At 40.1% G+C, this 14,668-nt stretch overlaps 1 protein-coding gene across 1 annotated transcript in view; it reads right to left on the bottom strand.

Annotated features, from left to right (window-relative positions):
- Nucleotides 1-12,755, bottom strand: part of ano7 (anoctamin 7) — a 40,194-nt gene extending 27,439 nt beyond the window's left edge. Inside the window, exons 1-6 of the mRNA XM_056262594.1 lie at nt 12,592-12,755; nt 6,577-6,730; nt 6,225-6,282; nt 5,741-5,889; nt 1,791-1,898; nt 1,565-1,701 (exon numbers count right to left, since the gene is read on the bottom strand). Of these exons, the coding sequence (XP_056118569.1) occupies nt 1,565-1,701; nt 1,791-1,898; nt 5,741-5,889; nt 6,225-6,282; nt 6,577-6,666 (542 nt within the window). The 5' untranslated portion in view covers nt 6,667-6,730; nt 12,592-12,755. The remainder of the gene's footprint in view (nt 1-1,564; nt 1,702-1,790; nt 1,899-5,740; nt 5,890-6,224; nt 6,283-6,576; nt 6,731-12,591) is intronic.
- Nucleotides 12,756-14,668: the final 1,913 nt, after the last annotated feature.

The raw sequence follows: 14,668 nt of genomic DNA, 5'->3' as shown, positions 1-14,668 counted from the left end.
AGCTAGCTTACGCAATATGAGAGAACCTCTCGTAAGAGAACGAATCGGTTACCTAACGTAACCTCGGTCCTCTCTAGATGAGGGAACGAGTATTGCGTTCCTGGCCGTGCTTGTGCTTCTAGCGTTCTCGCTTCATTCTATGAAAACCAGCGTTTACAGCCTAGGTCGCCAGTTTTATGACCACGCCCGTTTCGGCGGGCTCTGACGCAATGAGAGCATGTCAGACTCTCATTGGCCGAGAGTTCACTCGCGTCTCCTCATAGGCTTAAGCAGTTCTCTGTGAGCGAACCAATGAGCTGCTAGCTAGCCCGCTCATGGTCTGCTGCAGCTGAACTGCGTTGACAATGGATACAAAATTATAGGATAATTTTTTGGCTTCAAATTCTCATAAAAGATTAATCTTTCCTGTAGCGTAAGCTAGCTTACACAATACTCGTTCCCTCATCTAGAGAGAACCGAGGTTACGTTAGGTAACCGATTCGTTTCTATGCATGTTTTTTTTTTTCAAATTGTGGGATATTGCACAAAAAAACGGCTGAGGGAAATGCAAGATGCGCAAAAAAAAATCTTAAAATGTGCATAAAAAACCTATGTGCTCAATTGAGGCAGATCAGTTTTTTATTCGGTAAAAAAGCATGTGCATAAACTATGATGGAATCGCAATTACCGAACAGATTCCTGGATGTGCAATTTATTATGTAGGACAAAAGAGTCACATACTTCTCCAACAACTTTTAAATATTTAATTTTTTATAAACAGTGTTGGAGGTAACACATTATGTAATGTGCATTACACAATCAGATTAGCCTACTTTTTTCATGTAACGAGTTGTCACGATCACCCTTGAGAGCCCTTGACTATTGTCATTCTCTTATGGACTTCATCTCCCATAGTCCATTGCCCAGGTTCATCTTCCATGATTGTTTTCAGCTTTGTCACCTTTACCTCATTACCTCTGCCTACTGTATATAAAGCCTGGTTACTCAGTCACTTTTCGATAAGTCTTGTATGATGGTTACACTGCAATTCTGAGTGATTGTATCATGTTCCTCCTGTGTCTGGGTTTTTTTCTATCTTCTGTCTGCTATTCTTGGATTTCTCTTTTTTTGCCTCCACCTGGACAGGTTCGTCAGCAGCGGTGAGGAACGCTGGACTTAATCATTGTTTGGACTGTTTGCTTGTGTATGACCTGTGCCTGGATTAAGATTGTTGGTTACCCTTCTAATAAATACTGCGTTTGGATCCTCAACCCGTGTGTTTCAGAGCAGTACATGACAATTAAAATACTCTCTTCTCCATAACGTAGTCACTTAGACATGCGTTACTGCATTAAGTCTTGCAAAAAGAACTTATCAGTAAACAAACACTTAATGTAAGTAAAAGTAACGCAAAAGTAATGTAATGCATTGCTTTCCATAAAAAGTAACTAAGTAATGTAATTAGTTGCTTTTTTAGGGAGTAACACATTACTTAGTAACTTTCCTCAACGCTGCTGACGAACCTGTTCAGAAGAACCCCAAAGAATAATATTTTGTCCCTTTTTGGATCAGAATGGATCGGTACCTCTCTAGTTTATTGCTGCGGAACTGGCAGGTATAGTAGTCCGGTGGAAGATTGGGCACATCTTGTGCCATTATGTTTGGGATGTGCAGTTTTTCTAGGATGTTCTCAGACCAGTTTGATATTGGAATTGTCACAACCTGAAATCACCCAAAAGAGAAGAACAGTTAAGATATATTGAGTATATGTATAATTTACTTTGCGATATAAAAGATCAAGTATGCTTTACCTGTAATGGCACTCGAAGGATGATCTCCTCAGCATAATAACACAGAACATTCCAGGGTGCGCTCAGAAGAACATAAGTAGTCTTTGTTTTTCCCTGCACGACCTCTTTCTGAGACACATTCACAGTAGGAGAAAGACATTACATTAGAAAGTGTACTTTTCTAATGTGTTTATGTTCAGTTCAACATGTAGGAAATATATCAGTGTTTTTGATATAAATGATATAAATTAATGGTGTTCAATGTTGTTTCAAGAGTGCTGAATCTCAGCTTTGCTTATATGCATTGCAAAAACCCACGTATCACAATCATGGATTCTCCACATCACATTTACATTATGAGAAAACAATAACAACACATTATTTTACAGTGTCCTTGTTAAATGTTACATGACGTCACCACAGTAATAACTATAAAATATATATAATTACCTGCAACTAACCCTAAACCAAACCCTAACCCATTATCTGTCAGACAAAATAGTGATCTGACGTGGGTTGAGCACAGAAAGTATCTGGATTGGTGTCCAAGAGCTTAAGTAGGATAATAGTTTTGTGACTTATAAAAATAGCGTAGACGTAAGTGGTTATGCCCATTAACTGAGGTATGTGACCAGTAGGGGATGGTGACAAGATTGTCAGTATGAAGGGAAACATAGAGGAAAAGTGATTAGTCTGATAAAAGGAGATTCTTTGCAGGAATCGTAGGATTACAAATTTAAGAATCTGTTTAAGATCTGCTGGTCTCATGTCCTTTCATAACATAACATGAAAAACTAAAGTAGAGTAAATTGAATTTAGCATTTAAGGTAATGATGATGATGATATCAGCTGTTAAGCATGAGATTCCGGCCAGTCCTGTTCTCTCTTTGTCTTTAATGGCTCTGGGACCTGGCTCAGTCGTTAAATAGTTAGGCTGATTGGATTATCATCAATGTATTTGAATGAGACTGTTATGCTGATGAGATCAGGACTGGGGAAATGGGCTGACTCCTGTACTTCATTTACATGCCACCACTATGTAATCCCACCCCTTGAAATGTATATTAACTACAATGTATACTGCTTTAGTTAGACTTGATGACTGCAGCTACCGTCAGCTTGTGTTCTCAATAACGAATCCTGCTGAATTACTACCAAGTCTCCTGGTCTTCGCTTCTGAGTTTCCAACAGAATGCAATGCTGGGCCAGGATTGTCGAATTGTGATCCTTTGGCTAGTGGATTGATTAATTGGTTTGAACAATTTGGACAACAAAATGTTGTGTTCCTGAGCCTAAGCTAGAAGTTGGGAACTGGTAACTGTGTGATGGTAGGGGCTGGTTAGTTGAAAAAAAGGAGATTATTTTGGGAATGCAATGATGGGCTAGTATTTTCGAATCGTGACCTTTTGGGGTTTTTGGTTTGAACACATTCAAAAATGTTTTATTCCCGGGCAGGGATTTAGGAAGAACTGGGCAAAGACATAAGGGAGGGGCATTGGACAAGAGGTAGGGAAGGGGGACAAGAGATGGGTTACGAGTGATTGCTTCCTTTGTGGTTCCTTTGCTTAACTTTGGTAAGTGCGATGTTGGTTAAGGGGTGCAATTACTCTTGGGGGGGAAGGGCTTGGCAGAAGCATAATACTTAGCATCTGCCAGTCCTAGCTGTCGTGATTGCAGGATCTATTTGGGTGACTTTGGATACCTAGCGGCGTTAACAAAGTAATTTCATGGGGAATTATCCTTCCCCCCTGTCTCCACTTGGACAGCACGCAGGGAAGGTGGCCTGGGGCTGACAGGCCTTAATCATGAGTGTAGCTTGTGGGTGTAACGGGTAGGTGGCTGTAATGAAGTGCATGACGAAGGAGATACTCAGACAAACTTTTAATCTAATATTCAACGCATCAAACAGGAGAAACCCTAGGAGAATGTACAACCACTTAACAAATAGACGATAAACAATGCAAGACCAGGAACTAACTGAAATAGAGGGCTTAAATACACAGAGTAAACAAAAGAAGAAACTATCTAGACACACCTGAACTGAGGAACCTAATCAATCAGTAACCATAAAAAACAAACAGGCATGGAACAGAGGAGAACTGAACTAATTAACAAACTAGAAGTTTGACAATGAAACTCAGACATTAACAAAACAACCCCCCCCCTCACGGAAGCGCACCGCTTTTGTGTTGTACGTCACACGTAGGCTCACTATTGGCCGACGCTGGTCATGTGTGTGATGCGTGTGATGTACAACACAGAAGCGCTGCGCTGTTACACTACGTGAAATATCTCGAGGCACACAGAGAAGGAAATAAATAGTTGAATAAAGTCTTTTTTTTTTTTTTTTTTTTTTTGCACAAAAAGTATTCTCGTCGCTTGATAAACTTAAGATTGAGCCACTGTAGTCACTCGGACTATTTTAACGATGTCTTTAACTTTTCTGGGCCCGCAAGTTTCAATCCCTTAAAGGGATGCTTCAGGATTTAGCATTAAGCTTTGTATTAGTAGAAAACCTGTAGTAGGCCTATTTTCAAATTACCGTGCTTTCCACCCTCATATCCCCCTGAGACGAGAGATTTATGTATTTTTTTGTCTGAAAAAAATCCTCCGATGACGCAAAAATCGTCATTTTTGGGAGAAAGCTGAGTAACTTAGTAGGAGAAAGCTGAGTAAGTAGGGGTTACCATTCATCCTCTTTTTCACCGACATGTCCGGCCGTCGAGATCGTACAAAATGTCCGGGATTCAGCTTTTGCTTTCTGCAGTCGCCATTCATTGTTTACATGCACACCTTTTGTTTCAATCTAACTGAATTCATTCCGATTGGTGAATCTGAATGTAGTGTTTACATGAACGCTAAACAAGTGATCGGTTGCGTTTTAACATTGCTAAGAAAATTCCCGCTCCTCCGTGAGAGATACGAGAGCGGTGCGTCTCACAGGTGTCGCTCATCGGTAATCACGCCACCGGCCTCGCGCAGTTCTCCCGCGGCCCTCACTCGTCCTGCTCGCCACAGTAAACATAATGAATGGCGACTGTAGAACGCAAAAGCCGAATCCCGGACATTTTGGGCAAATCTCGAAATCCCGGGGAGACTCATCACGGAGACTTAGTAGTATAGCCTAGACTTGTTGGGTGCTTCTCAATATCCCTCCTCGTCTCCTCGATCCTCCGTCCTCCATCCTATGACCCGGAAACCGATCGAGCTCAGCCATCTTGAAGGACATCTCAATTCTCTAATTGCACCGCGAGGAGGCGAGGATCGAGGAGTGAGGAGGCTTCCAGAGGAGCTATGAGCGAGGATGCACAGTTGCATGCTTTGCGGAAGTGTTTTACCGACTAAACGTGACGCACGTATAAATTCTCCTCCCCCTTCACGTCGGTCACAATCATTTTAATTTATACTTTACCATTGCAGTTTAAATAAACCACACATCTCACATATTTCAACAGGGTATCTTGCTTTATTATTATTTATTTCTAATTTCTTAAATAACCAAACTTCAACAACATAAGGGCAGATCCTTTGAGCGCTGCTGATGACGCAGTGAAGTGACGCTCGAGTGATCAAGTGTTCCAAAGTATAAAAAAAACTTTCATTCGATTCCTCTGTCCTCATTTTCTTTCCTTGCAGCCTTCCCTCGCGTCCTGCAGGGGGTGGAGCTGAGACGCGAGGAAAGGAAACGAGGATGCACAAATAAGAATTGAGAAGCACCCGTTGTTTAACTACTGCGCTCTGTTACCGGTAGGCGTGGCCTCCTAGGGCAGCGAAGCAAGTGCATTCTGGGAGTTGTTGTCTTTCATCCACATAAGCCAAAAATACATTTTCTGGCCTCCAAAGAAAGCTCCAAATTCAACATGCAGTTCTTTTTAAAAGTATGCTAAAGTGTACTTCTTTTTCACAAAGCTTTATACATACATACATTAAACTCAATTTGATGTGCATGTAAACGTTGTCATACTGTATACCGTCTCCAGATGAAGGCCGGCAGCCAGGAGTCTGGACAGAAATTCTGTCCTCCATTTCCTGTGTGTATCACGCGAGGAACCGGACGAGAATTCATCCAATTCGGCCGACTTCAAGGGGTTCACAGATTCCTCCCAAACCAAGACAAAATCTGTCATCAAATTTAAAAGAAATTCATATTCATCAAATTAATCAAAATTCTAAATGCTTTCATAAGAGGTTAACGTTTTCCAAAATAACAATGTATCAAACATTCTTGGCATTATACAGATGAATCATACAGGAAACACATAGGAAATATTGTAAGTAGAGAAAGTGGACAAAAAAAATCTCTAAAAGACATTGTTTGACAAATCCATTGTCAAAATGACTGTAAATTACATGATCAACTCTCAACTCAGAATTGCAAGTTTCAAGCAAATCTCATTTACTTTTATAGACACAGAAGACAGTCTTTTCCTTTACGTTCTCCCCCATAATACTCACCAATTCGGGTGACCCCGTCACTGAATACATTCTTGTTTTCCTGAGGTGCCACACATGTCTGTGAAAAACATGAACACTTCTCCATAATCAGTATCAATATGAAGAACTGATATATCCATGCGTACAAGCCTCAGAGAATGATCTTAACAAGAAAATTCCTCGGAAAAGCCTCTAATGTGTCTTATCAGGGATATTAAGGTGGAGTGGCGGAGGGTGAGGGATGCGAGGAAATTTGCCATGTTTGTGTTACATTGTTAACTCGTAATTAGCTTCCTCTCTTTGTGACCGCTGATGAATTTTGTAAACAACCTGCACTTTTTTTCCAACTCAAGAGAACAGACAATTCTAGTACCTCCACGCTCCCGTAGGTTTGTTCGGGGTGGTCCGAGAGGGTGATAAGTGTGGCGCTGTCCTCCACTATATTCTTCTTCCTTTTCATCATTATCTCAAAAGAGCCAGTTTACCTCTGTGTTGTCGGACCGCCAATCTGAAAGAGTTCTGTCCCCCTTTAAAACATGATGCAATGATTCAGTAATGATTTGGCAATAAAGAATGTAACAAAACTGGCATGTTCAACTATCGGTCAAAAGTTAATATAATAATATAAAAATAATGGAATAATTCATATTTTGGAGGAAACTGATTATAGATTTCTTTTCAGGATTCTTTGATCAATAGAAAATTGAAAAGAACATTTATTTGAAAAATACATCTTTTGTAAATGTCTTTACTGTCACTTTTGATCAAATGAATGCATCCTTGCTGAATATAAGTATTCATATTGTTTTTATTGTTATTAAATCTTATCCCAAACTTTTGAATGGAATGTTTCCACAAAAAAATATTAAGCAGCAAAAACTTTTTTTCAGCATTGATAATGATGTTCCAGCAGTTAATCATCATAATGACTTCTGAAGGATCAAGTGACACTGAAGACTGGAGAAATTATGTTTCAAAAACAATAACAATATTTCACATTTTCTCTATTTTAACTGTTTTTTAAACAAATAAATGCAACCTTGATTGGCATTAGAGACTTCTTTCAAAAACATTAAATAAAAAAATCTTAGTTATTCCAAACGTACTGAATGATACTGTAAATAATGTAAGCATCAACCTGTGGTTTGATGGGTTGATTCAGGATATTTCTGAGGTGTTAAAATGCTCTTTCAGACCTCAAACAGAACATGATGATCAAATAGTTCTCAAAACTTAACACACCTTTTTATGTAGATAAAGTGAGATAACTAATTAATGAATTCAGAAGAGTAAAACACTGTTTACAAAATGACCTTTTTAAAGATACGCACAATGTATTGAGAAAACCTCCCTGAAGAGCATTGTGTCCCTGAGAGAAGCTTCATACACAGAACAACAGTACAGACTTTTTCCTTCAACCACACATATATAACTAAATGAATGAATGTTATTGCATTTTAGCAGAATATCAAACCATGAGGCATTAAACACTCTATGTCTATGAGACATTTGTTTGTCATTACACTACCCTGGTGTTGAGTCTGATCTCTGAAGCGGAGTGAAAGAATGTCTAGGGGCAAATTTGTCTGAGGGGCAAATTTGGGTCATCATGTGTCATACTAATGCATGCTTTAAATTTTAAAGTATTACATCACTGCATTATTTCAGATAGTTGGCCGTTATAAGAAATGTTCAAAACTTAATAGTAATTTTAACATAATAGTAACAATAAAATTAAAAGCATATAACAAAATGAACTTTACCCTCTGGCGCTGAGAAAATTTAACGTTTTTTTTTCTCTATTTTTTTACTTCATTGGAATGGTACGAAACTTGGTATAGGTTTTAACACTTGGGTTCACTCACACACACACGCACGCACACACACACACACACACACACACACACACACACACACACACACACACACACACACACACACACAAAATCATGTGTGATTTTGAACAATTAAAAATCAATAATAATTACTAAGTAATAGTGTGTCCTCAGTTATAGTGATAATCTACCAAAATACCAGATGTGTATGCATGTTATGTGCTAGAGGAGTGTGACTTCACACCGATCTGTGGGATTCGAACCACACAGTGAGACATACTGATAGTGTACAAAGAATTATCCCACTGTACAGCTTCAAACCGTAGTTTAGGTCAAAATGGAGAAATTGTCAGTACATTTTCCCCATTTTGCATTTTTTCATCACACTCTTTGCAACTTAAAAATAATATACATAATCATTTGGTTACTTTAAATATTGTCTTCAAAATCCTTGTCTGATATAATCCTTATGGACAGTTTAAAAAAAAAAAACTCTAAAAAACTTAAGTTAGATCCGTTAAAAACCATCTGAAATTTACAATGGAAGTACAGGTATATGGGATTTTGGGGGTATTCCCACTATGGGAAAATCTGTGTAAAAATAATAATAATCCGAACAGTCTGTAGGTCTGTGCCAAGTTTAATGGATGAAGCTTAAGTTGCAGTTTAAAATGTTGGTGTCAGTTTATGGATTTAGATAAAGTATCAGTATATTTCCTTTGCCAAGCCAGCATAACGATTTGTCACTGCAGCATAAACATTTTCACTTATTAGATTAATTGAATTTGAATTTGAATTTTATTGTTGAGGATAACCCCTTGAGATGAAACATCTCGTTTTCGAGGGGGTCCTCGAAAGTAATTTCCTGACCATTACCATACATCGCATGTACATTCGTTACTGCGGTGCATTGTGAGATTAAATGAGAGCACTCGATAACGGCCACTATGATTTCGGACACCACCTTTTCTCCAAGTATGATCCACATGAGTTTTGTTTGGAGCTGCGCTTGCCTTTGATGCAGAGGAATGTGAGCATTGTGAGCTCTTTTCAATTAAAGCACTCCGCTCAAGGCTTGCTTTCTTTTGCAAGTGGCGAACCTCAGCACCCTCATAAAAGATCATGGGGCCCACGTGTCGATTTGGCTGATGAGCCAGTGACGGGTCCTTCCCTTTCTCTTGTGCGACGCCCTCCCGTTCGCTGCTGAAGCACGCCTCAGCGCTTCTTTAGAGCAGGCTGAGGGCGTAGGTTCTCTTGTCAGTAAAGAATCTAGTGGCTTAGATCTTGCCTACCAATATTGGGTTCTTCCATTCGGACTATCCCTGTCACCCCAAACATTCACAAAATGGCTCCATTGCGACTCCAGGGCATCCGCATTTTAAATAACATAGACAACTGGCTGATTTTGGCCCAGTCTCAAGAGCTTGCGCATGGACATCGGCATGTCTTCCTCGCTCATCTTGTATCTCTGTGGTTGAGACTCAACGCCAAGAAAAACGTTCTCTCTCCAGCCCAGAGGACAACGTATTTAGGGGTTATATGGGACTCGGTAACCATGCGGGCACAGCTGTCTCCAGCACGTGTCGAGTCCATCTTAAACACCCTGAGCAATATTAGGCTAGGTCAGGAAATTACTTTCAAAGAGTTCCAGGTCTTATGGCAGCTGTGTCCACGGCGATACCTTTGGGGCTTCTAAACACAAGACCATTTGTGGCTCAGAGCCAGGGGATATCCTCCAATGGCCAATCTCCAGAGGCAAATAAGGGTAAGGGCATGCGCCGAGTGCATCGCACCCTTTCTAAAACCCATGTTTATGGTAAGGGTTAGGTGCTGTGGGCTTCGTACCCTTTCTATGAGGCTCAGACCCTGGTTCCTCACCTTGGGTCCTTCTCTAGGCGTGTGTTGTCGTCGCAGGATACTAACAACAGGTGCTTCCTGCATGGGCTGGGGTGTGGTCTTAGATGGCCGTCCAGCCCAAGGGGTCTGGAGAGGTCATCATTTCGATTGGCACAACAACAATTGCCTTGAATTGATGGCTGTATTTTGACCCTGAAGTACTTTCTACAGTAGTTAAGGGGCTACCATGTCCTAGTGCAGATGGACATCACTATGGTAGCCACCTATATAAATCAGCAAGGCGGACTGAGTTCATACCGTCTAAACAAGTTAGCGCAGCAGGTTCTGCTTTGGGCTCAGAAAAAGTTCCTGTCCCTCACGGCGATTTACAGCCCTGGGCATTTGAATGTGGGAACAGATTTGGGAAAGGTTTTACGAAGCAATGTCCCCTCTACTTCTCTCTGAATTACGTGGCCCAGGCTGCATTTGTATGTGTTTCCACCGATCGCTCTGCACCCAGGAGTCCTGGCCAATGTCCGTCAACAAGGGTCTTATTGATCTCATCTTATTGATAGTGCCTCGTTGGCTGATCAGAGTTTTGTTCTCGGAGATAATATCCCTCCTTGACGGCTCGCCTTGGGCGATTCCAAACAGGAGGGACCTTCTGTCTCAGGTACAGGGGACAATATTTCATTACCGGCCCGAGCTGTGGAACCTTCACATTCGGCCCCTGAGGGGGACCAACTGAGAGATGCTGGGCTTGTTTTAGGGACTGTTCTGAGTGCCAGGGCTCCCTCCACAAGAAGAATCTATGCCTTTAAATGGGGTGTCTTACAAGGTGATATACTGCACGCCGTGATTATCAAGGTATTTGTGGCCGCCATATCGCTTGACATGCCCTGATTGACGAGGCTCCAGTCGGGAAGCACCCTCTGATCGCCGGATTCATCTGTGGAGCGAGGCGGTTGAGGCCTCCGTTTAGAGCGAAGATCCCTTCGTGGGATTAACCATAGTCCTTGAGGGGCTAGGGGGGCGTATCCAGACGTCTCTTCAGACAAAGTGATACCTGAAGGCGCACCTGTTTCACATCTATTTATAGTCTCTCACAAGCATTTTAATGACATTATCGTCAGAGAATATTTAAAGCCAAGTTCTAGGCTTAGTTTGCCACACATGCTTCACAACCGGTCAAACAAAGAGGTTTTCGATAGCGTATGATGCAGCATCTTGTTCCCGCTTTTTCAGGTAACAGGGTTAGAGTCAAGTATTTCTTTAATCATTCATATATTTTCTACTATATGCTCTATGTTTGATTATTTACAAATATAAGGTCTTTGGTGTCTCTTCTGTGCTGTAAGATCGAGTGGGCGTGTTTTCCATCATATTTGTTTAAGTGATGTACCTTTGTATCAAAATATTTCCATCTCTGCAGACATGAGATAATGCAGGATTTTAAATATTCTCTTAAAGGTGTCAAAACAACACATCCTATATCAATTTTTATCTTGCATACTTTCTCGGACCTTTACCTGGACTGTTCCAAGCTGGGGATTGACCTGCCTATCTCAACCAAATTTTCAAGAAACAGCTGAAGATGCATCTTTTTCATTAAAACTTGACACATTAATACAAACACTTACTATTCTATTTATATTTATAAATTTAAAAGAAAACTTGCTACGTGTACGTGCAATACTAACTGGGACTAGTCACAGTACTTGCATTTTGCTGCCCTACTGTTAGCTTGATTGCTTCTATTACTCTCCTCATCTGTAAGTTGCTTTGAATAAAAGCATAAATGACTAGATTTAAATGTAAATGTACTGTAAATGTTTTATCTATCTTTGACTTCTGACTGGTCACACCGACCTAACCGTTACACCAGCTATCTCATAATGGATAAGTCCCTTTTTATCAGATCAAAACATAAGTTTACGAGGATTTAAGTTTCCTCTATATATACTGTATATTGGTTGCTCTTTTTTTGCTCTTCACTTCTGCTTCTTCTCCTCTACCTCCTTTTATTCTGCAAATGTCTCACTACTTTTGGGTGTTTCTTTCGCTATACTCTGATCTTCAAAATTGTCATCTGTTGGATACTCTGGATTTTATTATAAACTATAGAAAGATATATCTTATTTATGTTTAAACCAATTTGCTAGTACAATTTTCATATTTACTGAATTCATTTGTTTTACATTTTTACTTAATAAATTTGTTATTCCTTATTCAAATTTGATCTTTGACAATCATTACTTGTCTGCCTGGATCTCAATGCATCAGTACTATCATTTAAATTAATCACTTATTGTGTACATACATGTTTTTACATTGTACTTATATTTAAAAAAAAATACCTGCCTGTAATTACAGCTGTAATTAATTTCTGTAATTACATAGTTGACCCTTCGCTTACACCTTAACCCACTCTTAAACCTACCCATACCACCAAATATGTCCCACCAAACCCGTATCTGAACTCAATAGTTGCAATACAACATGTCAGATACAATAAGTACAATGTACCTAACAATTTTTTTATGTAAGTACATAGTAATTAAATAAACCTAATATAAAGTGTGACCAGCTATTAATAAACAAATCACGCAAATAAATGCCTAATGAAGCAAATATTTACTCCAACTTCCCACCAATGTCTCATAGTTCATGGCAGTGTTTTTTGGGTAATTTTTCATCTCGGCTCTCTCGCTGCTCACCTGTAGTTTCCTTCCTGAATCGCTCTCTCCTCCTCTCTGCATTTGTTTCTCCTCCAGTTCTCCTCAGCTCAAAGATGTTGACATTATCTTTAAAACCTTTACGAAATGATTTTAAGTGGTGCTTTCCAAGGCTCCAGAGCTGTTGCAGGATAAAGCTTGGAGGGAAAAACTCCCAACCGGGAAAGGACGAATGGAGTGCAAGTAAAGAGGAAAAGGAGGGGTAGAGTCTGGTCATGTTTGCTGTTAAGGAGGAGTTTCTCTTAACTTTAGCTACACACACATATTTGCAAATATGGACACACAGACACACATTGAAACCAAACCGTCATAAATGACTTTTAAACAGTATCAGTGTGTCAGTCTTGTCAAAGCGACAAAACATTAGCTTAACGTTAGCTTTAGTTGCAGTTTTAGGCTTTAATGCATATAAACATATTTCATGCTTCACATTTGTAAAACTGCAAAATTAATTGAATTGCTTTAATATTATAAATATATGTTAACCTAAAATTCTGAAAGAGAAAGGTTATTTAATAAGAAAACATTCGGAATGTAATATTATGACTGTATTTTGTAATGTGTATCTTGATATCTTCCACTTCCGAATATATTAGTGAAACACAAGAAAACACTACAGGCACAAAGGAGCAAAATCGAGCTAAACAGAAGAAAGGAGCTCTGAATAAAAAACTATTATTACACAATGCAATGTCAGTTATCTGAAAAATCAATTAAATAAAATTATTCATTCATGGTAGGTGAGATTCTAGAACTCCAGTAAGAAGGCAAGGCAAAACTGTTCAGATGGAATAAATCTCACCATTTTTGATGTTCAGATTAATAAGAGCAAAACCGTCAATATACAATTTACAGACATCAAAACTAAAGGTCAGGGTACAAATTACTCTTTTTTTACAAATTACTCTTGCTTTACTTAATTCAGCTTGAGAATTACATTTTATTTGTATACATTTGGTTTTCAAATATTTCTGCTTTTAAAGTAAGGCACATTTAAACAGTTAAAGCAGGAACAATAATTCATATAATGTTGAATGTTCCTTAAATATTTCTGTAAATTAAATTGTCAGGGTAACCAGACTCAAAGCAGGAGAAAAGATGTGAGAACCCAAATGCAGGTATTTATTGACAACAGCAGTATAAACAAGAAATATAACTGGATAACAGTTCAAACAGTGAAGTATGGGAATTAACTTGCCTTTCGTCTTTCTCACAGGTTGAAGATGGAATCACACACCCAGAGATGATAAGACGAGATGGGAGCAAACACACACACACACACAGGGGGATAAACAAAGTTCGCTGGAGATAGCAATTGAGATCACTGGCAAAGCCAAGTCGAGAGAGTCTTAGACCAGGTAAGGCATCTGTATCCTTGTTGTAGGTCAGACATTGACTAAATGTGTGTGTGCTTACGAGTGCAATGAAGAGCATCAGGTGTGGCTGATTGGTAACTATGGTAACTGATTGAAAGGGGAAACGTGACATTACTCCCCCTTTCTCTGCGGGCGGCTCCTGACACCAACAAATTCTTTACAGCCCCAGAGGTGTTTGGAGCCAGGACTGAGCCAACAGTGCAGGGATTCAGGGCGGAGCCAGCAGGGCTGGAGTCAAGGGCAGAGCCATCTGAGTATGGGGCCTCTAGCATCTGGAGAGCCGACACAGTGGGACGCTTCTGGAGAAATGGAAATGTCTGGATAGCCGGCAGAGCTGGGAGCCTCTGGAGAGCTGGCAACGTCTGGATAACCGGCAAAGCTGGTAGAATGGCACGCCTCTTGAGATCTGGCAACGTCTGGATAGCCGGCAGAGCTGGGAGCCTCTGGAGAGTTGGCAGAAAGGGATGCAGCTTGAGAGCTGGCAGAGAGGGTTAGTCATAACCCTAACGTCTGTAAAGCATCTGTAGGACCAGCTGCAAGGAGAGACTCTAGAAGACCGGCTGTGAGGAGGGACTCTGGAAGGCTGATAGTGGAAATGACCTCTGAGGGACCAGTTGGTTGATATCTGGAGGACCAGCTGAGAAAAGGTCTCAGGAATGCCGGCTGAGTGACTGATGATCTCT

Source organism: Rhinichthys klamathensis, unplaced genomic scaffold (genome assembly GCF_029890125.1).
Source record: "Rhinichthys klamathensis goyatoka isolate OS25496 unplaced genomic scaffold, OSU_Roscu_1.1 h1tg000194l_1, whole genome shotgun sequence".
Classification (NCBI taxonomy): Eukaryota; Metazoa; Chordata; class Actinopteri; order Cypriniformes; family Leuciscidae; genus Rhinichthys; species Rhinichthys klamathensis.
The sequence above is the reverse complement of the archived record's forward strand: the minus strand, read 5'-3'. Positions and strand labels throughout refer to the sequence as shown.